The 26,090-nt window shown below is 40.1% G+C and overlaps 1 protein-coding gene across 6 annotated transcripts in view; it reads right to left on the bottom strand.

Moving 5' to 3' along the window:
• Positions 1–23,783, bottom strand: part of NSD2 (nuclear receptor binding SET domain protein 2) — a 75,668-nt gene extending 51,885 nt beyond the window's left edge. For 4 of the 6 annotated variants that reach the window (XR_012628619.1, XM_074865580.1, XM_074865585.1 and 1 more), the window contains exons 1-2: positions 23,663–23,783; positions 8,708–9,333 (exon numbers count right to left, since the gene is read on the bottom strand). Coding sequence is in view for 5 of the 6 variants with exons in the window: in XM_074865580.1 (XP_074721681.1) it covers positions 8,708–9,304 (597 nt within the window). In the remaining variant the exon portion in view is untranslated. Of the gene's footprint in view, positions 1–8,707; positions 9,334–13,590; positions 13,780–13,976; positions 14,673–15,868; positions 15,942–23,662 lie in introns of those variants that run through there. The other 2 variants (XM_074865583.1, XM_074865581.1) reach the window with 2 other exon arrangements.
• Positions 23,784–26,090: the final 2,307 nt, after the last annotated feature.

Here is a 26,090-nt window from a genome sequence, read left to right as displayed (position 1 = left end):
AGAGATTTAACTAAAACCTTCCAAATTCAATTTCAAGAGCAATTACATTAAATATATTTCTTCAGGTTATCTTTTCTTCTACTACTAACCACTTACTACTTCTATTACTAAAAGGGGGTCAAATTTGGCAGTCTGAAGAAGTACATTTGCAGAAGACACTAAGTTTGAATCTTCCCGTCACCATCAGGACTTATTCTTCTTCAATGTACTTAGATGGTTAAGCTATAAAACAAGAGGACCAAAAGGATAAAGAAAATCACTGCTCAACTTGTAGATCCCCTGAAAAATTTTCTGTGCTGGCTGAGGCTCTTTGAAAACAAATAGAAGTTTTGAGCAATAGGTTTGTTTCCTCCATTTCTTTCCATACACTCATCTAAATCAGTTTGTGGACAGCATGTTGAATATCACCATGTAGGATCCTCCCCTCCAAGAGGGAAAGCAAGCAGAAGACAATAAAAATCCATTTAAGTTTAGACATGGATAAATAATGTCCATTATGGATTTTAGGACAAGATAAAAGCTCAAATTTATATTTCAAATCAACCACTAAATTCCTGGTTTCAACTAAATTATTTTTTCTGGCTTTGGTTCCCTGATTAGCAAGTCTCCAGCAGATGAGAATTTTTTTAAAGATGTTTTTACATTTAAAAACAAATCTGTCTATCCAAATCAGCATTCTTCCTTTACACAAACACTATGTGAGCAAGTATTTCAGAAATAAACTTAACACGGTATTTTAATAACTAGGATATAACCCTTTTTTCAGAGTAAAGAGTTGAAGAGAAACAGATTCAATCATTCACAGATAGATCCAGTAAGATGCAAGTTCTGGAACACTTCCCAACACTCCATCTTTCTTAAAAATGTGGAGAGCAGTTTCTTTCAGCTGTTCTACTGAATTTCTGCATTTGCATTTAGATGACCTCTTAAATTGTAAGTTACTGGTTTATTATTGAAAGGTTCCATGTTTCAGAAATTTAAATTAGATAAGGCTTGATCAGAATGAATGAAACCTTCTTTTATACAGAGTATTAGAAAAATATTTCTGCCTACATCCAACTTCTCTAACCTTCACTGACCTTAAAAAGTTTAAACTTTTGATGCGGTATTTGGGTATATAACACAGCGTGGGTATGAGATGCTACAGAAGTCTAGAAAAGCCTAACTGTAGAGCCATGAGGAAGTTTGGCACGGGAGACAGTTATTTCTGAATAATTTCCGTATGAATTTCACATAGGATAACAGAATGAAAACTAAATCATCTCAGCATACCTACAGATTTTCAGAATGCCATATCCATATGTATTTTGTTATCTGCATGTACAATGGTTTCACATACTTTCAAATCAGAATCTGTATCAGGACCCTACCCGTAGCATTCAGAGTTCAGCAGGAAAGAGTTTTCCTACTTTTTTAACAGATATCCTCCTCTTGGTAGCTCACAAACATCCAAGGTAGCACAGGTAGATATTCTGAATACTAATATTCTTGGTAGAAAACACAAAAACTCAAGCCCATATAATACTGCCAACAGGCAACTAGATTCACAGAACACCATTTTCTAGTGAAGGCATATACTTATCTCTACACTTTTTTGCAACAAGAACACTTCTGAAAGAAGCTGTCTAGGCTTAAATAGAACAAATGCTGATTTGGCACAAAGGGGCTCTGTTAGTTAACTAATAATCTGACATAGTCCAAGTACTACTTTGCCTTTGAGATTAGACCTTTAAAATTAATCCCCATACCTAAAAGTAGGCACAAGAAGTTTCCATCCAGGTTGTTGTGTTACATATACCTAGTAGGTCCTCCTCTTCTAGAGATGAAATGCAAGAAACAGTATCAGTGGTTAATCAGCCTAGCAGCAAGTGGGGGTTAAAAACCAAAAAACCTAAGCAGACAGGCATTACCTTGCTTTGACAATGCTGAAGCACATTCCTATTTTCAGCAATAAAGTTGTACAGAAAATCTGGGAAACCCCAACCAGAAATGCCCTAACCCCGTATGAATATTAAAACAGGGCAATCACTGCAGTAAAACATCATGAAGCACATGATCAAAGTCCTACCAGTTCCACAAGAACTAAGATCCCAAATTATTTTACATCACAAGCATCCTCAACATACACTAGAGTTGACATTTATTTACCAAAATAAACAAACCAACAACAAAGAAACAAAACCACGTTTTTCTAGCACTAGTTGCTGCTCTGAGGCCACAGATTAAATTCACTTCTTCATACAAGTGCAGCACAGCTTGTTAACAATGGTCTGTGCAAGCCCCAGTTTTCCCTCTTGCACTGGGCTTCCAAAGTACAGCATTTTTATGAACGGTCTTTCCGAGAAGGGAATTAATTCCCTATTATTGACAACTTACACTTTTAGCTACTGCCCATTTTATGATGCATAAGAGAACAACTCCTGTAGGTACTTCAGGTATTTGCAAAAAGCTGAAATATAAATGTTAGCCCAGCTGGAGCTATTTATTTATAATAGGAGGATAACAAAACATGGTAATAGACAAACATAAAAGTAGTGTCTGTGAACAAAGACCTCTTTTGGAGGTTCTAAAGTTTGTGTGCCCTGAAATCCACTCCAGAACAAGGAAACTTGTAACAGAGGCTAATATCACTGTTCCAAGACAGAACAAAATATTTTGCTTTTGCTACTTTGCCTAAGGGTTACTACAAAGTATCTTTCTTTCTTGACAAAAGGGGGCTTTAAGGGCCCGAAATGACATCTGGTACAGATCACTGAAGTTTCCCAAGAGCTGCCTGTAAATCCATCCAAATAACATAACCCTGAACTGTAGATCTAACTCTCAGCTAAACACGAAAGTTAGACATGCATTATTTTGGTTAAGCCGAACACTGAGCAGAACAACAGAAAGACTTCACCATATCTTGGGCAGAAAAGTAGTGAAAACAAGCAAATTCCCTGCTACACTAACTGGTAATGGTCAATACAATGTAAAGAGGAGATGCTGAGATGACAGTATTCATTTGAATTATGACATTACCAGTGCAACGACTGAAAATAAGTCTGGTAAACAATTAAACCAAAATGTGTCATTAACCTCTCAACTGTTACAGCACACAATCTGCTGTCGAGACATAAAGGGAAGTTAGTTCTTCCAGAAGATGGACGGCTCACCACTTTATTTGATCTGTCATGTTCACCACAGTGCCTAAAAGACCCAAATGAAATAAAAAAAGTCCTGTAATGCACAAACTAAAGATGAGTACGAAACAATGCAACAGTTGCTGACACTGTTCTGGTCCCTCATTCTCAAAAAAAAAAAAAAAGACAGCAGAACCCAATAGGCATCACAGTTCAGAAAAAGGATGGTAACAAGAAGTAACATTCTGGAATGGCTCCTATATGTGGAACAACACACTAGGACTCAATTAAAAACTGAGCCAGTTTGTGAGAAATCTGTAAAACTATCAGTAATAGAGAAGTTTGTCCATGACCCTTAATTCATAGTACTATGAGAAAATCAAGTAAATTGAAAAGGAAGAAGAGCTGCTCTATTACTTAATGTCATGGATGCAAAAAATTCATACTGGCTCAAAAAAGACCTGAGGTCTTCTTCCATGAATTTAGCCATCTACCGCTATTAGATATGAAACCTCTGAGTCACAAACTGCTGGAGGCTGAATATATTCAAAGAGAGCATCACTCCATGATTTGCCAGGTCTACACTCTCCATTATGCATCCTCCACTGAACCTCACCCCCATGCTGAGGTGCTGAATTAAACGGCTTCTTGATCCAATTTGGTAGAGCTATTCTTATATAGTATTTTTGTCATCTCTTCAAGATATTTCATATTTGATTTGGATTCTTCCACCAATGTATTGAGAGAGAAAAAAAAATATTTACATATTACATACTGAGATGACAGTTTACGCAGAAAGTGTACTTAATTCAGCCACTTTTACATACAAGAACAGGAAGTCTGGTATGGAGAGCCTTGAATAATTACTTAAGCTTTCTGTAATTAATTTTGTAGCCACTCTGAGAATACTCATAGCTTCTAATCTCCCCCCAAACCAGTATACTCTTGACATTGTATGATTTTTCGTGCTTCTTAACCTAGAAGTAGTTCTTTAAGATACTTTTCCAATGAGGCATTAAGAACAAACAATTTAAAGTTCTGAAGTAACAATTACTGCTGCACATTGTGAGCTGCTTACCACAACCAAATTCTCAAGGCCTAACTAAACATTATCCTTTATTAATGGCTAACGCAAAACAGTAGCTCAGGAATGCTTCCAAAAAGGATAAGAAATTATTCCTCTTTGTCCCAGAAGAGATTTTTAGGGTTACTTCTACTCCTTTGGGTTTCTGGTGACATCAGCCAGACAGCCTGCGTTATCACTTGCCTGAAGACAGTATCTGATACCTCAGGAACAGCCTATTAAAAAAGTTGTTGTGTTCATTTTACCCTACAACTAGAGATCCTGACTCCCATGGTAGTTTAGCTGCACATTTTATGACAGGTCAGTAATCATACTTGACCAGGAATTCCTAATAAGTGATAATGAAAAACAGTGAAGCAAGTCCTCCTTCAGAAAGAGATACATGTATTTGACTTTATTTTTTTTTTTTTTTTACTTTTTTTGAAATTAAAACAAGTCATGTCAGGATCTGGCTGTAACAGCTATTACAGGATAATCAAACAGCTGATGAGCACAGCTCTCCAATCTTACAGAGGGAACTTGTTGGTTTCTGCTCATCTCTACTGATGCAGGCATCAAGGCAAACATCACCACCTTCAGTGGTCCCCATCTTCCCGTATTTAGTTAGCACAGAAGCATAAAAAGCAGCAGATAATCCTCAGACTGCTTCTGTTCTACCCTTACTGGGTTTCTAAATCTTTGCCATTCACTGGGAAAGGCACTATAACATTATGTAGATATCAGATATAAGGGAGTTGGCTGGAACAGTTTTTCTCTGTGAAGATGAAATGGCAACATAAACACATGACAAGGACTAGTGGAATTTCTCCAGTAACTTGCAGTTGCCTGCCATGTAGCTGCTGCAAAGTCATTACAGACTGTACTGAGCAGAAAGCGTAACGAACTGCCAAGTTTGTGATACAATACTAAAAGAGGGCTACAAGAAAACTGGATAGGAAGCTATGTGGAAGGTACAGCTTTTGGATCCTCTGTATCTTATACAGCTGAAATCCCTAAACTAGCAAGTATAGCAGTGTGTGGACTTCCAGGTTTGTTCTGGACACAGCGTTGCTGCTTTTCTGAGCTACTGCACCCGTGTTAGGAAGTCATGCCAGGAAGGCATGCCAAAAGGGCAAACTGCCACTTGTAGGCCCAAATCGGCTTATGCAGAACAAGCTCAAATGTGCCTGTATCACATCCTGAGCTGTTCTTAGGGTTAGACAGCACAGACCTACTTTGGGACTACCAGCATGAGAGCTGCAGATATATGTACTCTCTCTATTTTCCATACAGAAACTCCGGATTGCTCTAGGGATCAGACTTGGATTACTTCATATTAATATATGACGCAAACCTCTGCCATTCTCCTCCAAACAGCACTGTTTCACTTCTAACAAAAAGCACTGAGTGAGAAAAATGTAGACAAGTCCTCATTGCTATGTGGTAGCATTGCAAGAACCAACAAAAACAATGACTAAAAAAGCAGCCACCATAAAACCTAGTACTGAAGCATACTGCTACTCTCGTGAGCAGCACTATCAAGTGGGCAACTATCAGAGTCCATGGGTTTGGTGTCGATTCAAACATCTAATCTGATACCTATCACCAATAACACAGAACATTTGGAGGTGGTGTCAGACCACTATCAGTGTAGTGCCCTGGCATAAATGTTGCTAAACCAGGCCTTATCAGAAGAGGCCTGGATTTTAAAGTAAACTCAGGTGGAGAGATATCAGGAGTGGGGGGAGGAAGGATGAAAAGGCAGGAGGGGAGGGAGGAAAGAGCCACTGCTTATCCCACTTCCTCTCCTTTACCTTGGGAAAGTGAAAGCAGTACAGCTGTTTCTCGAAAGCCTGGAAAAGGTAGTGGTTATCCACAGAAATCTAATTCATGTCAGAGCTGGGCAGATCACATTTACTCCCAATTGAAAACTGACTTGCAGATAAAGTTTTAAGCAGCTTTCCTTTATGTTAACAAGAAATGCCCAAACAACAAGAAAACCCAACAACAGAGCACTAGAACATTTGTTAAATGATATGCCTCTCACCTCAGCAAGATAGTAATCTGCTATGTCCATCAAACAGAGATATAATTACCTTACACAAAAGGTAGTATTTGAACCATGGCGGTTGTTGCTAAATCAAAGGAGTAAGAGCTTGAACAACAAGAAATTGAGAGAGAAACCAGCCCAGAAATAAAACCAGACAAACAGGTTTTACATTAACTTGTAACCTACAACAAACAGATATCTAAGTGCAAAATTAATCAGCTTTTACTCCAAGGATATTTCTCTAACTTCCACTTTGCAGCCACAATCAGCTACAGAAAACCACAGTATGATGCACTAACATTAAGGCTTTGGATGTTGGTGATGAAATAACAGCTGGAGCAGGGTCCTGAAACCAAAGAACACTGATATTAAGATATGACAGTTATGATCACAGAGAACACATGTATATCGCTAGTCTACATGCGGACAAACATTTGAAGTCTATTTCAGCATGTCGCCTAGTATTACATTCCCCTTCCTTTATTTTAAACCTGCACAGTTGCAAACCCTCCCTGTGAAAAAAAAGCCCCAGACTTTTTATCATCAAGGATTTATATCATAAACCAACACCTCGTGACCTTCAAATGCTTTTCCTTTTGCCCTTTGAGCTTTAAAGTGCACTATGCAAGGAAAAAAAAAAAAAAAGGTCAGAAACATGACCCTCTGTTTCAAGTGCTCTGAAAAGAATAGCGTTTTAATATTGCGAAGTCTGAGATCAAGCAGGTGGTTGTCCTGATTTGGTAGTTTGGTAGCTCACTCGTTTGACACAGGAGCAAATAACCCTATCACTCTCCAGCCATCAAGCCTCAAGCACTCTGGGAAACAGTGGGGACGTGGTTTTCTCCTGACCACTTCTCACCAAAAGACAACTCAAGAGAAGCCAGAACAACCTTTCCTTTAATCTTAAATGAACTGCTCACCAGGAAAAATTAAAAGTCACCCTTCATCAACAACCAATGCGAAAGGCCTGAGAGTAAACTCTGTCAATGGACATATTAAATATTGCCTCCCCTTTCTAAAAACAAAAAAAAAAACCTACACAAATATGCTAGTTGTTGATGCTAATAAATATACCAGCTTTTAGTCCAATTTATCCTCATTATCAGTGAACAGGATGGAGAACTACTCCAGCTATTGAGTGTGCCCATACTTTTTACTTCTGAGTGGTGACTCAGAAAATCCTGAACCAATGTTAAAACAGTCTCCTTAAAATTAAAGAAAACAAACTCTTTAATAAAATTTCTGAAAACATCAGTATTGATCATTTTAGGATGAATAATATATTCAAATCATAAATAAATGATAAATATTTCTGATACTGAGAAGAATATTTACACAGTTCTGTAAATTCATTCATTAAGAAGTTTTAATAAAAATAAGGGTAAATAAAATCAGAAATACAGCAGCTACGCGTGTGGTTCTTCTCTGCACATGTGACCTCTGGAGAAGGTAAGAACTAACATTACCCTATAGTAAACCTGCAGTTAACAGAAAACTATAACATACATTTTGCATTTAAGGTTTGTAAAAACAGGACCTGTTCACTAGCCAAAGCATTCATTAATGTTTACCATTGTTATACAACACTATTCCGAATTACTCATTGAGAAACGTGATACACATGGAAGTATCCCTGCTATGAAGGTTTCTTCCTCCGAATAAAATGATTGCAAACCACATCCCTTTAAATGGAGTCAAGCAACAAAAACTAAATAAAGGGGTAAAAGGGCTCCCAGCAGCATTCTTATTTACAACTTGGTAAAGCAAATTTAAAAAAAGGGAAATTTCCATTTCTGCCCATGTTTAAAAGCAGCAAAAAACAGATGAGCTTGACCACAAAAGTTAATCACAATTAATACAAGTATCTAGACCTTTTCAATTAATACAATTCATTAGGTTATAGCAAGCAAAACCAGCTCTTTTCAGATGACAAATAAGGGTAGGGATTACATTCCAGCTGCCAAAATCTGAACGTAAAGAACCTATCTTATCAGCCAACTGACAGCTGAATAAATTTTTCTTTAATTCAGAAACAGGAATATAGAATTATTTTTTTTTCTGAAACATCTGGTTATTAGGAAGCCAGAATATCAACAGTTAAAGGCCATCTCTAAATTTAGAGGCCTCCCCAGCTCCCTTGCCGAGGTGCACATCCCGGCTAGGTCTTGGCTGCATGTCTGGATGAAGTTTCTGTTTCATACATCCCATACTACCACATGCCCTGATTTGCTCTGGAGTCTTATTTTACTTATATGGAAACCGAATTTATGGGTACTCCTAGCCTAGGCAAGCAACACAGACCAGAACTAAAGTGCATCTGTCCTTCCATGAAACAAAGAGAGACTATTGCAGAAAGTGACCTGCTTGTGGGAAGCACCTGCTGAAATACCTGAAATGAAGATTAGCATATGAACAAATGAAATCTTGGTATGATTAACCAACCTATCAAAAGAAAGAATGTAAAAAAAGTACTACCTTCTTTTCAGTGGGGCTTGAAGTCTTTGATACTAACGCTGCTTCAACAAGACCCTGCTCAAGTAAGGAGTCATATTTTATGCTTCTTTTTCTGTTTCTCCTCTCCTTGTTTGCTGGCTTTTGTTCATTTTCCTCTGACTGAGACACATCTGCACCATTGTCTCCACAAATGGAAGATTCAAAAAGAGGCTTTCCATTCATGTAGGTTTTTGTGATTTTCAGCTTAATTTCTGGAGAGCCGTTCTTGATAGGAGTCGTGTTGGGTGGTGTTCCAACTCCCTTTATTTCCTGGGGTTCAAAGCGCAGCTTGGCATCTTGGGCCCCAGACTCGCCATTAAACACACGTGAGGTTAGATCTTTCAATTTATCAGCTGGAATAAATGGAAGAGCCTCATGGCCATTATATTTTTGCATGACACCTTCTTGTAGAGTGGCGGAAAGTTGTGCTTTGCCCAAGTAGACAGAACACTCACGATTCACTTCACAATTCTGAGTTTTCCCATTGGTATTTCCAAGGATCTCTGGTACCTGCTTCATTCTGATGTAGTTAATTTTTCGAGTTAACAGTTGGGAACTTCTTTTGATGCTAAAGTCCATTCAGCCCAGATGTTTCCAGTCTTACACTGCTATATTAAGACAAAAAGACAGAGAATATTTTTAATAATACAGAAATGTCAAAAGCTACCAAGTATTCAGATAAATACATCCCCACTAATATACACCCAATGTACTTCATTCAAGTTTTACTAATAAGTGTTGCTTGCAATCTTCATAACCGAAACACTTCAATATTTTTTAATGTGCATTACGAAAAAGTTCAAAAAAATTGATTGATGAATCATCAATTTTATTAAAGCAAAAGCAGAGAGCAAAATCACAGCGTTCATGTTAACAATCTGTTAACAATCCACAGCATGAGTCTTACCCACGCTAATTACTCAAAGGTATTGCACTGTTTAAAACAAGTAAGAGTTAGACGTAAGATAATATCATTAATAACAACAGATGGGTTTATTTCTAAGAGGTTGTGCCAGCATAAAAACCCCACAGGCTGTGTTGCTGTAGCACCTACACCATGGACAGCAGCATCACAAGCTTCTCTTCCTCACTCTACAAACAAGACCTCAATTTTCCCCCAGAGCACACCTCCCAAGGAAACAACACAGCTCAGCCTTCACATGTATCCCAAAGTGTTCTGGCTGCGAGAATGAATAAAAGGGGATCATTTTGTATCATGAACACCAGCCCACTGGGAAACTGATGATCCTTCAGCCCAGTGGCCACACCGCAAAATTTAAATGATCAGAGCAACTGCTGGAGTTTCAGCTTTTTAATTACAACGTCATCTAACACCCATTTTTCATATAGAAATTTGAAAAAATCCAACAAGCTAAAACTGCACTATTATCTGCCCTAGACAGGTTTTCTGCGGTTCTAAAAGCTACCCCGCCCATTTTAACACTATACTATCGTAGCAAACAAATGAATCTGGCAAAATGACTCCTTTATGCTCCTAGACCAGGCAAGATGATCATTTTCATTTTTAAAATACATATGCATAGTCTCTTCATATTACCAGGTCCAACATATACACGATATAGAGAAATACACCATCATAAATATTATGAAAGCTCAGCACAATAAACATCATATCCATGCTCAAGGTAAGCAATTTGATATATGATTAAGTCCAAGAACTGTCACATCAGATCAAAAATTCATCAAATCTAGTCTCACATGCTTCCAAAAAAGTGCAGTAAAAACCATGATGAATAACTATTGAATTGTCAGTTGCTGTGGAAGAAATCTCCTCTGAATCTTACCACTTTGTTTATTAATATACACAGTTATAATGCTTACAGCTGGCATATTTCTGAAACTTGTATACTTGCTACTTCTACATCAGGAGTAGCAACTCCTAGTAGCATTATCCTAGTCTGGCAAAGCTTCTTATGGGTGGCAGGCCTGAATTGGCCAACATGAAACCTTTTCACAGACAAAGATAAAAAAAAAAAATAATCTAAAAATCATAACTCCATCACTCCTCAGCAAATGCTCCCATCTCCCTGCCATGCTGCTCTAAGGTACCTACAAGATAAAAGGGTATGTCTCCGTACAAGCTATACAGGCTCATTTGAGAGATGAAAACCATTCTCCAGGGACAAACAGCAGCCTGAAAAGCTGGCATTAAACAAGGCAAGACAAACAAGTATACCTGAACTCCAAGTACATCTGTGACAGGAAAGGTTCTAATCTTTCTTTAGCCAGATGAGGTCTGAATTAACAATAAAATCTCTGATAAAACGAGTGGAAACCAGCCATCTGTATTAACCCTTTTGAAGAGAAGTCAGAGCTAAAAGGAAACTCAAAACTCCACCAGAACAGAACAAAGAACTCCAACCGAAGGAGAACTCGTGTACTTTCACAAGATCTTCTCTGAAAACATGAACATGAGACAGACTCTCAACTCAATTAATAATATGACAATGTTTCAAGCTGTTATTCAGCAGATTTAACTGAAATCATATTTATTTTAAGAAACAACTGATGACAAATTCTATAAATCTCTAGGCAAAAGGCAAACCCATTACAGGACATGTGACGCTTATGGTTACGGAGATGACAGCAAGATTCCTTAAAAATAAACAAAACACCAAACTGTTGCAAAATCTGTACTTCCTTCCCACAGATTCTTAACAGAGTAAACCAGAATGCAAACCAGAGATTTGATTTGGGCATCTAAATTCCCTGTGTCTAAAAAAATAAGCCTGCAAGGGAGCAGCTTTTCTGCGGCTGCAGACGCCCTCCAGTGGTTGCCTGAACCAGCCAGAGCAGCAAACGCCGCAGCTCCCCACCTCCCTGCCTGACAGACAGCTGCTCATCGCAGCTTTGCACAAGAGGACCAGCACCAAAAATGCCTTGTGCGACTTCCACCCGTCCATCAACTACATGGTTAAGTTGAAAAACATTTTTTAATATGGCTCCATTAGCTGCTTATCAGGGTCTGGATTTCTGGATTGAGACATCTGCATTTTGTAACTCTGTTTTAATCCATAATTCTACAAGTATTTTTTTGTCCTGTTTAAGAATAACTCTTACTCTCATCACTTATTTCTTTAAGATAAAAAGCCATCAAGGTTGAGGCAGACCAGGACAACTCAAAAAAAGCAACAAACAATGAAATTAGACTACATTACTGGTGTATTCAATCTCAAAACACTGGATGCATTAAAAAAGCGGTAGTTTAAGGATTTCAAAACATAGAAATCATCAGAGAATCACAGAATAATTTAGGTTGTGAGGGATTTCCTCAGATTATCTACTCCAACCCCCTGCTTAAATCAGGGCCAACGCAGAACAAGCTGCTCAGGGCCTTGTCTGGACAATGACCAGCAAACAACTAAGTGAAAAGACATGGCTTAAAGAAATCAAGTTTTACTCTCTTTCCAGCTAATAAACCTAAGGGTAGTAATTCCCTATCACAAAAATATGAAGACCAGTAGGACCATGCAACTTTTAGGGGCTACCCTGATTTACCTAATACATCTGAAGATACACAGCATGCAGATTTTAGAACTTCAGTGAGTAAAGGTTAATGGTTCTCACTAATACAGGTCACTAAAAACAGGTGAAAAAGGCCCTGAAAAAGGCCCCTCAAATCACTGAAGCCTAGAGAGACAACAAATCCAGGAGTATAACCAGTAAAAGGAAGTCAGTTGTACTCAGGCCAATAGTAGATGGGAAGATGAAGACAAAGGCAGTAATTTGAGACAGTAAGATTATCAGAACCAGTAGACACAGATTATAGAATATGGAAAATAGACCGTGTTTGTACAAAGATTTAATGGAGCCAAATGAAAAGAGGCTTAAAGTAAGAGGCAGAATGACCCGCAAAGATAATAGATGTGAGCATCTATAAGCAAATATAGTCTCACTGGGGAGATGAGACTTGTAGAGACCAACTTGCAGGTCAGTCACCATCTCTAGGACAACCAATGGAGGGAAACCGTAGATATGCATCTCAGTCCTCCTCGTAAAAAATAAGCTATGCTGTGGGTTCTCATTAAACGGAGGAAGCTAGCAAATCTACACACGGGAATAACAAAGGATTTCAAGAAACAAGGGCAAAAAATAAAGCTAATTAAATTTTGCACAACCTTTGCTATCTAAAATACATGGTAGCTGAATAACATAAGCAAGAAAAACAACTAGTTTATTTATGAGAAGGGGACAATAGAGCAGAAAAGAAAAAAAGAGGCAAGGAAGGAAAATGATCAGCAATAGATAACCAAGCAGTACATGAGTTTAGAATTAATGCAAGGAGATCTAGAAGACAGGACATGAAAGAATGAAGTGAGATCGATCACAGACAAGATCTGGCTGATCAGAGTTGTAAGAGTAAGGTCCTGAAGCAGCTGAGCGTATGATTAGATTTGGTAGTTAAATTAAGTGTACTCATGCCGGACCACCATATCACACAGAAGCAAAAGCAATCCCTTATCTTTTTCTAGATGACTCTACCTAGAGGAAAGGAAACTGGAGGGAGTTAGAGAAAGGAAGGGGACAAAAGCACCACACACTAGTAGCAGCTAATGAGCTTAAGCTAGCATCTTCCCATAATGACTGCCTGGTGACCCACTAAGTACCATTTTCACTAACAAAGGAAAAAACATGATAGCCAAGGAATCTGCTGAATAAACATGGTATTTTAGCTTTCAGTAAGCAAATTTGACTTATCATCAGAAAGGTCTCTAGATATTTTAATCGGACGATGACAATCAGACACTCCTTGTAATGGCTTTGTACACATTTTCATATTAAAAAAGCAGGTTCTACATAAGACAAATTATTTTGCAGACATTTTAAGTAATATTATTAATTACTTGAAGGTCCATCATCTGACAGGAGTCATGAGCCAAATACAGTTAGTCTGCATGTCAGATTCCTCCTTCACTGTCCAGGCCACTATCATTTATGTGATATTTATTATTCATTTCTTCCACATCTGCTGCAATTTCAGAGATGCTTTTCTTGTGTGTCAGAAATAATGGAGTAGTCCATTCCTTCCAATTCTGCCAAAGGGAGTGAACAGAGTAAGTAATCAACAACAAGCGTCACTATTAAATACCACTTTTGTTTTGTCTAAGGCTTTTCTTAAAGCCATTTCTCAGGTGAATTACGCAGGCAAGGGGGGAAGAGAGGGAAGATGACACACCCAAATACAAATTCAGAGTAAGAGAACTTTATCCACAAAAGCTAATTTTATTACCTACAAATCAGGCTTTTGGCTGGCACTGAAAAAGCTAATAGATAGCTGCTGCTTTTTTCTTAAAGAGAGCTTTCTGGTAAGTCTTCTCCATTCTCTTGTCAATTTTAAGATGGTTATTCCTATTTTCAGATCAGAATGAGACAAAATACTTAAAGAGATTAGTAAAGTTACAACACATTCTTGCTAATACAAAACTTGAGTATGCTTATTCACAGTATCTTGTATAAAAACTTAAAATATCAAATAGGAGTAGAGACATATTTACTATCATGCAGTACATGTGTACATGCAGTACACTGACGTTCTTCAATGTGTTAAAATAATGAAAAATTACTAGAGTATCTAAACAGAATTTACTTTTAAAAGAAAATGCATAACTGAAAATTTTATTGTGGGTTTGCCAAAAATTGTTACAAACCAACTCTATCCAGCAAATTTAAAAGCATTACCTGTCATTAAAAAAAAAAAAAAAAAAGACATTACTGTAGTAGCTGACAGAGAACTGAAAATAATGATACTAAAACCTTTTAACAATTTACCGCTACTTAGAAGATACTTGGGAAAGAAAAAAAAAAAAAAAAGAAAAAAAAAGAAACTTTAGTCCAAAGGAGCCAATTTTGAGTTTAAAAGCACCTGAAGTAAAGACTGCATTAATCCTGCAGTAGATATACAATGATTTCAGTTAACCAGCCAGCTGGCAAGGCTGACCTACAAAGTATTTTTAAATGATTACATGAAAATTTCCTTACAGTACATAATAACGTTTATATAGAGACGTAATATACATTTGCACAAAAAGATCCAAGCATATTTTGAAAACTGTGTGAAAAAGGTTAAAGTACTCACATTTATTTGCCACCCATTTTTTTAAAAAAAATTAGCATTGATCTTTTCTAATTTGTTTTGTGTTGCCTTTTTTTTCCCCTATTGGATAAAATTTTAGAACTTAATTGTTAAAGTCTATTTTCATCAACCGAAACAAGTATTTACTGCCTTCTCATAAAGGCAATGTTAGCTTGTACAGTTAAGAACTGTAGAATGGCAAGCAAAGAATTTCTTCACTTTAAATGTTACTTGCCACTGCAGAAAGCAAGCTTACAAAACTGATGGACTTGACTTTTTGTTCCTCAGGAAAATATTTTGCAACCAACCCTGCTGCTGAGGATAAGGCTAGAAGATTCTGTAACAGGACTCCTCCCCATTAATTAGTTTTCTTAAAAATCAGAAGAAATATTCTTTTTCCACTGCTGCAGAAACTTAGTCAGTTCCACTCCTGCTGCTGAAGTTGGGTGGTGAAGGAAGAAGACAGATTTGAGTAAATTCAGACTCTTGCAAAATGTTGTATTTCTGTCTGAAGAGAGAATACAGATACTATTGTGGTGGAATCACAATCCAACAGAAAGAGTCGTTTCTCTTCTGCGGATAAGCAGAGAGGAACTCTGGTGCCTAGAACGGTAGACTTACCACCAGTATTTAATAAACACTAAAAGGTAGCCCTCAACAGTTGCTTAACAAATGGCTAAAAGTAAAAAAAAAGTTACTTTTTCAAATGCAAGCTTGAGACTTTTCTGTCTCCTGGAGAGTTCCAAATGGTCCAGCTGAAGGGAATGGCCCCTTTCTAGCAAACCAGCACTCGACAATTCAGTACAGCCAGAATACTCATTCAGTCTAGGTCTTTCCTCACCAGTGAAATGATGTCTCTCAAATGGGCCAGAGTTGTGCATCTGGCTGCTACTTAGCTTGGGAACGAAGAACCAAATGCAATCTCAAACAGCTCAGCACTTAGGCACTGAGTTCCTTCCTTATTTACACTGCTTTTTCACCCGGTTCAAGCCTATTTTAATTTCCCATCCCTTCTTTAATCCCACAGCTTTTTCTTTTCAGCAACCTACCTCTGCTCCTTGCACCATACCTTCAGGACCCGGATCCTCTGGTTCTACATAATACTCACTGCAGTAGATAAACACACTATCTGTTTGCTTCCTCTTCAGTGTGGCCAATGATTCTGCCCTTATTCCCACATGTAGTCATGACAGCACAGCAATTGCCTGAAGCTTCACTGAGAGCATCATGAAAATTTCTGATCGTGCAAATTCTGAGAAGGGAAGATCAAATCTGGGATGACACCACAAAGTTATCAATATAAGTAATGAATCAAATTGTAGTATTAACAAAACGTTGTCCACTGCACCTCTACAGAAATAAACAATGTTGCCCAGATCAGACCAGACAGCAACTAATTTTAATACAGAGGATACAACCATTTTGCCTAGACCCTTAAAACTCTGCTATCTTTGCCTATCATGGCATTAAAACCTGTTCACCTAAGTGGCTGGATTTAGATGCCAGAAGCACACTTGGTGTATTGGAATCATTCTAAAAAGCAACACCGTGACAGTGGTGATATATGAAGCCTTGTCAATAGTACAAAAGCCTAGCTATATGTATACATAGGAGAGACTCATAATCTTTCTCACTGAGCAGCATTTGGCCATGTCTTCTGTTGTTTATAAAACCAGTAACATGTTGCACTGATAATGCACCTCTCTAATGTGGACAGGTAATGTGTAAAAATATACACAATTTCTTTCATCCAGTACATTCAACTTCACATCCCATAACATTTAAGTGAAGAACTGGAAGGTAGAGTTCAGGCGTAGTTAATAGTGACTCAATGGCACTGTGAAATTTTACTTTAAAACTTGCACCTTTCATTGAGAACTGTATATACCCATATCTGGTCAACATAACTATGTCTACAATGTAATCCTGGCCATACTGTGCTAATTCTGGTCTACTTTACACATAGACTGTAACTATATACATGCAACTGTTAATTATTCTATCAGCGTATTACATCAAAGAAAAACACACACGCACAACTGGCAGATGTATGCCAGGAACACTCAAACAAGACCCAAGACTTGGAACACTAGACACTCTCCAAACAAATCCAAATACTTGCTATTAAGTGGCCTTTCTGGTTCGGACATTACTTGAAGTATTTTTCTGTGCTGGGGCTTTAACAGGCTCTTGCCAAAATGCATTACCACCATTCGCATAGTTCTTAATTCCCTCTCTACTTCTTTTGCCACTTCTACATCAAGAATCTCTCCAAAAGAGCTATTAGCATAACTGTTACAGGTAAAAGGTCTGGAATTTGAGGCAAGTTTTTAGGTTTCTGCAGATATAATGTAGCTTACCCATTTAACTTGGAGACAGAATGATAAAACACTTTCCTGTCCAACAAACCAATTCCTTCTTGTCCACTTTCCAAAACCTCTGTGTTGAGAGGTTTGCAATGGGTATCTCTTGCCATTTTTGCTGTCCTTTCTCTCAGCGTAGCACTACCTCTGTGGATTACTTCCCTGCCTTATCAAATTTAGTTCTTTAGACAAATTCTGTTGTACCTAGTTCTTATCAGAAAATCAAAAAAGTCTTGATTGTAGAAATAAGTCATGTTAAGCAACTGTAGTTCTGTCCTTACCTGCAGAGTTTCTGAAGACTCACCTATCACTACCACTTTTGAGCCAAGCATTCACCTGATGAACAGATACTGCACATGCACTTTCTACTACACATTTTAAGACTACGACTTGTTTTTTGCACTATTGCTGAATTTCAGTCATGTTCCACATTTAATCACAGCATTTGTTTCCAGTTTGTTCAGGAGTGCTACTACAGAACAGCTTCTCATGGTCTGCATTTTGCATCCACAGAAGAATCACAACATTAATTTCATTCTGAAGTATCTGATTGAAAGTTCTGGGCAACTACTCCATATAGCAAGATGATCCATATTCATATCTTTCATCCTACACTGCTCTCCAAGCTTCATACGTTGGCTTAAATCCCTCTGGCTTTATTATCAGACTAGAATCTGGGCATTCTTTACTACAGAGATAACTCCCCAATTTAGATGTTTCTGAGTGCCAGTGCAGTCAGGTTCTTTGCTCCGATGGCATCCCACCAAGGCTGGCAAGTTCCACAATTGATTTATCTGATACACGATCTTGGGAACCTCTGCTCCACAGACTAACCCATGCCATAGCAGGAACATTTACACTTCAACTTATTATAATGAACAAATAAATGAAATGGGTCCCAAACACTATGATAGGAGGCTGCATTACTGCATTTCCTTCCCACTGCTTCTTTTATCAGTATCCTTTCAAATTATTTCAAATGGCATTTATTTAGATCACATTTCTAATAAAATCTTCCCTAACATCAGACTTCTTTCTTGAAAATATTTTTGTCATTGAATATTTCATATTCTGCTGCTTGGTGTACCTCTTATTTAGTAAGGCAGAACTCAGAGAGCAGGCCAACATTCACTCTCTATTAGGTTTTTGACTATGGAGAAGAAAATGTGGAATTCTGATGTTAGCCCTCAAGGACAAATATGTTTAAAGATTATTATTATTTTAAAACACATTTTTTTTTAATGTGTTTTATGTTTTAGCACAGATGTGAGATGTCAGTATTTTAGTGTTTTAATACAAGGCACAGGCCAGAAGAGGTTTCACAAAGGTAGTTAAATGGCCATCTCTGTCAGTCAACCAAACAAGACCGCTCTGTGCTTCTCCAAAGAGCCGCACGGAAAACTGACAGTATTCTTCACAGATAGCGGAAGAAAGCTTCTATGAAAGTCTATTTCAATAGCACATCATGCTATAGTTTTCCAGCCATTTGCCACATATGTATCCTTACCCCAAATATGGATGAATATAAAATAGGTCCAATTTGTGCTGGTGAGCTGAATACCAAAGTTCAAAACAAGATCAAATTGCTATCTTGCACTAAGATAAAAATAGGACAGGTTAAAAGGATGGGGACAAAACTAGAAACTGAGCCATCACCTGTTGAGTAGCCCTTGCAATTTAACACGTGCTTTAAGTCACTTATATATTTTATTATTTTCAAATTATGCCAAATACGAGAACCTACACCAGTGGTGCCCCAGGGCAAAGTAATTTAGCCCAACATAAGAATACTCTGAAGTACTACGGGCTAGCACTTTGCTTTTCCATACTTCATAAATTTAATTTGATTGCTATGAAACGTTTAAAAAATTTTTCAGACATCTACTTTCCACATGTAGCTCATCACACTCTTGTACTATCAGAACAATTTCCATGTAATGGTATTATTTCTTGACATTAGCAAGAAGGATAGTAGAAACCTTGCTTTTGGTTCAACCATGATTAACAGGTATTTGTTTACTGCACACAAAACGTGTTTTAAAAAATTCAGTTTATGGTACAATCTATTATATGCTTCGGACAGAAGCAGCTTTTCAAATGTACCAGAGAGTCAGTAGATTATCTGGTGCTAAAGTTTAGAGTTGCTTGCGAGCAAAGTAATGCATGATGGACTATGCATTAACCTATCATCACCATACACAAGGTATTAGTATATACGATCTGTTCTCCAGAAATCTTGCATATTTTTGTAGCTTGCTATTCACCAGAAGGGCAGCAGAATAGAGTATGGTCTAAATTTCCTTTAGAACACATTCCAAAAACTTCCCCCCCTTCCTGCTGATGCTAGAAAATATAAAATAACTATGCTAGACACCATCAACCTGATAAAAACATTAAAACCAGCACTTGATATATCACTTTTGTAATTTCTGTCAGTGTAAAACAAAAAGAAAAAAGCCAATACATTTATACAGCTGTCTTACTACCTCCAATGACTGCAGGTCATAGAGAAACTAATTTGAAGGTGCAGTGAAGGGGGAATTTAGGTAGTTTCTCTATTTTCCTTCAAAACTGTACTCAGAACCAAAGCCTTCCAAGTAGCCATTAATTTTATCAAATAGCTAACCGACCCATTCAACCAGCTACACAAATTTATAAGCTGCAGGGTGACTACTGACATGTCAACAAGGCTCTCCTCACCCACCCCCTTTCTCCCAAGTCCTCCACAATTATGCACCAAGGGAAATTTGGACTCCCATGCCAAGCTCTGATGGGAAATTATTTTCTCTGTCCACTTTACCACCTGACCGCTTATCCTGGTGCCATATTCCATCTCCACCTTCTCATTTACCCTGGGGAAATTCTAGCACGTCCCTGGTGAAGACATTTCTCAAAGCTACATCCCTAACTGGAAAGTGATGCTTCCTAGAAACATGGACTTACTCATCCACTTAGACCCACTTCAGTATCTCCATTCTTCCTTCATCCAAAGGCTAGATTCAAGAATTATACCAGATCTATCATATTTACTCAACCATAAGCCCATTTCATTTGTCTTTGCGGAAAAGTAATGAAAGAGCTCACACAGTATAGTCACAAGCATCATGTCAAAACATGCAGTCATCACCATCTCCTGCATTATTATTAGTCGCACCAAGCATTTCTTTATTGATGTTTGATTCCTGAATGTTAGGGTATCTGTTGTTTTCAGCAATACCACTCAGTGGATGCTTCCCCCTGTGCAGCACAGTGGTCTCAAGGAGAGGTGAAAATTTCTTTCCCAGAAAACGCTAGGTTCTTTACCTTGTTCTACACAGAAAATACTCGCAATTTTCACGCATTCAACCATCTTCTATGCTTAAAACCTAAGCGATGTCTTGTAGTTATGTAAGCAGGAATGATCAGAGGTGACCAAAATACTTCAAGAACTGTGCTTGTATCTTCTCCTCACCATAAACTACATCCTTAATCCAGTAATCTGACCAGAGCAGGTGAACCTTTATAAACGCATGGGGTCCCAATGCCGTCAATAGGCTTTGATCGACCACAAGGAAAGACACGCATTTATCAGTCTGTAGGAATAAGGCCTCGCTTGGGAAACATAGTGACACCGGTGGAACAAAAAGCAGGCTCGGTGCAAAAGTGAGAGGTGAATGGGCCACAAACAATAGGACACTGAAAAACAATCCCTTCTTGCCATTCCTTTGCTATATTGTTAGCGCAATGTTTTGGACATAAACTCATATATATATAAAAAAACATACATACACACACACATATACATGTATATGTACGTACACCCATACACATCAATTTCACTGCCCAAATATTAAAAAGAAACACCCTCAATAATCATTTTTTCTTCCAGTCTAAAACAAAGTGGGGTTGTTTTTGTGGCAATATCCAGTCTATTGCATGCAGGCAGTAATTTAAATGCAATAGTCTCATCTGCAAAGCAACCACTGACTTCAGAAAAAGCACGTAGCCCTACAGATATTAAAACACAATTTCTTTTATTCTTACTAGCCATTTGTTGGATTGGTATTGAACTAAAAAGAAACATATTTTTCATTTCATTTCCATTTTCTAAGCTACTTTAAATCTACACCCTTAAAGTATAATGACCTAGTTTCTTCTGACATTTTCAAATAATATTTGATAAATCAGTAGGTTTTACTGTACTTTTAATATCTAAATTTTTCCAAATATGTATGAGGGTGAATACTCCTATAACCTTCACAAGAATTAGCCATATAGTCTCCAGCAACATCCAGAGCTTTTATATTCAGATACTGAAAAAAACTGTCATATTTTCTGATGGCTGCACACTAGATGAAAATCCCAGCATGTTTTAATATATGGGATATAGATGCTTACTGAAACTACCAAAAATTGCATATACTGTAAGTACTGAGTCCTGAGTTGTCCTACAAAACAGTGGTTTTATTCAATGATTATATCCAACAGTCAAATAATACCACACTGTGAAATTGAGGAGTTTATTAGGGTTCATATGCTGCATTTCCTGAGCAAAATTCCCACAGCAAAACAAGCAAATAATAGCTTCAGCGACAAATTTACAGAGATTCTACTAACATACGAACATTTTGGTGAAGAACCAATTTATTCCTGCAGCTGAAGCCACACATTCCATGTTTAAGGAATTTTAGTGAGCATATACATCCGCATAAACCACCAGCAAGGACTCTGCAAAATCTATTACAAACTTCATTGCCACCCTACAGTGTTTACAGTTACCTTCCTTAGATGTCTGAAAAGGCTAAACGCCAAACATATCTTCCTTGTTTTTTTTTTTTTTTCTTTTAAAGCAGACCTCGTTTAGCTTACTCAGCGCGGGCAGCACTAGCTCCTAAATTTAAGAATCATTATAAGCCAATTTTAATGCAAATGCCAATAAGGAAACTATTCACGCACACAAAATACACGGGCAATGACTGATACCAGCCTCTCTCCTGTTTAATGCCTGTTAGCAAGAGGCCCATTTTCTCTGAAATCTGTTTAAATACGGTGTTTACTGTCTCTGTACTTCTACTAGTATTTACTCCTCCTTTCAGCCGACATATTTAAAAAAACCAAAACCAAAATGCAAGTATAAATATGTTCAAGAAGTGTGGCAAATTCCCTTCTCCACCCCCAGAGCGGTACAGCCACAGCGGATGAGCTGTAACTATGGCCTTGGGAATACAAGTTCCCCAGGCTCTTTTACCACACAAATATCAATTCAAGTTACAAGAGCCCTATCCTCTTATACTTAATGAAGATTGAGCCAACGAGCCCGTATGCCTTCGCAGGAATGTTTTCTTTCCATTTTCCTAACAAGGCTCTCCTCCCATACAGGTCCAGGATGGACTGCAGAAGGGTGTAAGTAGAAGGATCATCACACCACTGTTTAGTGGAGGAATAAATCAAACATGGCTTCCCCCTCCATACATTTCCAGAGTTACATTCACTCTTGCAGCCGTACAATCCCAGTCCTACCCAGAGGGAAGGGACAGGAGCAGCCTCCACCTCCCCACACCCTCACCGCCACCGGGGTATATTTGCAGCCACTCCACCCCTTAAGGAGGCGGTTTAAACCCTGGAGAAGGCTCTTTTTTTTCTTCCCATCTCCAACACCCCCCCCCTTCGGTTTTCTTTCTGATTTGCACTGATTGATTCCTCCCCCCCCCCCGCCCCGAGGGAGGGAGGTGGGACGGGTGGGCACCTCTCACACACCCCTTTATGTTGCCCCCGACCTCCCGCAGAGCCGAGGAGGAGGAGGAGGGCAGGGGGGGAAAGGATGAAGCTGCAACAGCCGGGACTCCGGCTCGGCATCGCTCCTTTCCGCTCCTCCGCCACCCAAGAGTCAGGCCCAGCCAGCAGCAGAAATCCTGCGGCAGCCTCGGGGGGGGGGGGGGGGGGGACGGGGGACGACGACCAGGGGCGGGCGGGAGCAGCGCGGGGGGGCCCGCGGCCCCTCAGCCAGGGCCAGGTAGCGGGGGGGAGGGAAGGAAGGAGAGAGGGGGGGAGCGAACAAAAAAACCCTCCTCCAGGGAAGGGGGAAACGGGAGCTGCGGGCTGCCCGGGCAGGGGCGGGCGATGGAGACGGTGGGGCGCCGGCGGTAAGTTTGAGGGGAGCGGAGCCCCGGCGGATGGGGAGTCCCCGGGGGAAGGGCCGGAGCGGGGGGGGGGAGCGGATGCCCCGCGACGGGACCCCCGGCCCCCACAGCGCTTTACCGGGTAGAGCCCGCGGTCCCAGCCCAGGAGAAGGGGGGGGCGGGGGGGGCGCTCCCGGTGAGCGCGGCGAGGCGCGGGGCCGGGCGGCAGCATCCCCGCGAGCGAGGGAGCCTCGCCGCCGCCGCTCCCGCCTCCCGCCCGGGGCCTGCGGGAACGTGCCCCGGGTGCCTCCTCCCTTCCCCAGGGAGGCGGGCGGGGGGGTTGGGGGGGAAGGCGAGCCAGCCGCGCTCCCGGCCTACTGACCTGTGCCCTAGCGCATCCTTCTCCCCCGAGAGCCGGGCGGAGGCGGCGGCGGTAGCTCGGTGCCGGGGAGCGGCGGCAGCGGCGCGAGCCGAGGCGACACGGCAACAGCGGCGGCAACGGCGGCGGCTCCGGCGATCCTGCGCGGCGGCCCCGCCCCCTCCTCCGGCCAGAACCAGCGCGAAAAATCCGGGCCGCTGATTGGGCGCCGCCGCTGCGCTGCCCCTGGAGCGGCTGTTTCAAATCCCCCCGCACGGAGCCGCCCGCACGCGCGGCCCAGCGGCCCGGCGGCGGCCGGGAGCGGCGCCAGCCGCGGCGAGCGCGCGGGGACGGCGGGAGCGGGGCCGCCCGCGGGCCCGCCGGGCGCCGCCCGCCCGCCCTGACGGGGCCGGCGGGGAGGAAGAGGAGGGCGGGCCGGGTGCCAGGGGAGGGAAGGCCACGGGGCGAGGTGGGGCCGAAGGCGGGAGCTGTGTGGGGCCCGGCCCGCTCAAGGCGGGGGTGGGGGGGGCCTGGCTCGGCGCGGCGGCGTCCCCAGGTGGGCGAGAGCCCATCGAGGCCCCGCAGAGGTCGGTGGAAAACGCGTTTTTCTAAACTGGGTTTTTTTTTTTCCTTTTGTTTTAAAATATTATTAACCCCCCCTTGGGCATAGGGACGCTTGCCATGGGCCACACCGCCTGGTGAACGTGCCCTCCTCACCCGCTGGCCTCGGCAACCGTACACGTGCGCTCTCTAAAAATCCTGATTTAAGCCAAATGTTTTGACTTTCCGTACAACTGCACACAATTTTGAGGCTGTCAGATAGTTGTAAGAACCCAAATGCGCCTGGCTGCGAATTACCCGGGCTGTCTTTTCTGGAAGTACAGCCTGGTTTATTTTTTTAAAAAGCTTGCATCAAAATAAGTACATGTGCTTGCAATTTGCCAATTGAAAGCACAGCTATTTTTTTTAGGCCCAATCGTTAAATATCTGTCATGTTACGATAGGAACAAATATTCTCATGAACCGTCGCACCAGGTAATGTAAAGCAGGTAATGGCCAGCTTTTTCAGGCTTTCGATGGCTTGATAAAGGATCCGTGGAGCACTGAGAACCTGCGTTTTCTGTACAAGGCGGAGAATGTAGTTCCTCGGTGCTATGGATACTGTATTAACCTGGTAGCTAAGGGCCTAACGCAACTCCTGTGAAAGGTAAACAGACCATAATGGAGGAGGGGAACACACCAGCATCATACTTTCTGGGTAATGGTGAAATTACATCATCTGTTAAAAGGCTCAGATTTTTTTTTTAAATGTAATCCTTAATTTACTCTTACACATAAACGTTTGTGGATGTTTTTGCGTGTGTGTTTAACGGTGGATGTGCCAAGTTAGTGTTAATTACTTAGTAATGAAAAAATAATCGGCTGATTAAAACTTTAAATGTGGCTGAAGGAAATCTGTAGTGATAAAGGGACCTTGTCTTACAGCACTTCTGTAGAAAAATACACTATCTTTAAGGTGTTAGACAAAAGATTTAGCTTCTGAATGTCAGTATTTACAGCATTAAAGAGAGACTGCTATCACATTTTCAAATCACTCATTTGAATTGAGTCATGACAGTTTTATCTTCCAACTTCCTTTCTAAAGTTCGGTTATACGCGTTTACAGAAGAAAAAAGATGTTTTCTAATTAGAAATAGAGGTGCTAGTATAAATATAAACAGAAGTTCAAATATGTGAATCCTGTTGGTTTGCTATATAAGGGCATATATAGGTGTGCTTTTCTTCCATAGTTGAATGATAATGCTAATGCATTAAAAGTACAAAGCATGACATGTTTGCAGGGACGCTTGCTGTTGTTCCCCCTCTCCCCCCCCCCCCCCCCCCCCCCCAAAAAAAAAACACCAAACTTGCATAAGAAACCAGGTTAGTTATCAAATGCTACAAATGTGTTATCTATTTTCTCTTGGGAATAAATTCTGTGTTCAGGCTCAATGATGTAAATCCATTTCTATGTATGATTAAATAAAAGAGAAATAGATTTTTATTCTGCACTTACTACTAATGTATAAGATCCTCCAGATAATGCAGTTCTCATGTTTGCCTTCTGTGTCCGTTGTTTAAGATTTAAATGGAAGGATTTTGCTATCATGGTCAAGGTGACAACAACTCTTCCTCAGTCCTTTCAACTCCTATAGATCACTGGCCTTGTCTATGCTACAAAGATTTGCAACCGTAATTACCTCCTGATAGACCCACCATGCAAATTTCCAGGAAAGCTTATGCTGGGTGTTAACACTTTTAACTGGAATAGCACCAGTTTATACTCTACCTAGACACTAGTGCAAACTTCTCCAATGTGATGACCCTTTTAAACAGAAACTGTGCGTGCAGGTTTTTTTAATTTCAAAAACAACTGTCTGCTTCCTTGAGCTCATATCATGATAATAAAAAT

Source organism: Strix uralensis, chromosome 4, assembly GCF_047716275.1.
Source record: "Strix uralensis isolate ZFMK-TIS-50842 chromosome 4, bStrUra1, whole genome shotgun sequence".
NCBI lineage: Eukaryota > Metazoa > Chordata > Aves > Strigiformes > Strigidae > Strix > Strix uralensis.
The sequence above is the reverse complement of the archived record's forward strand: the minus strand, read 5'-3'. Positions and strand labels throughout refer to the sequence as shown.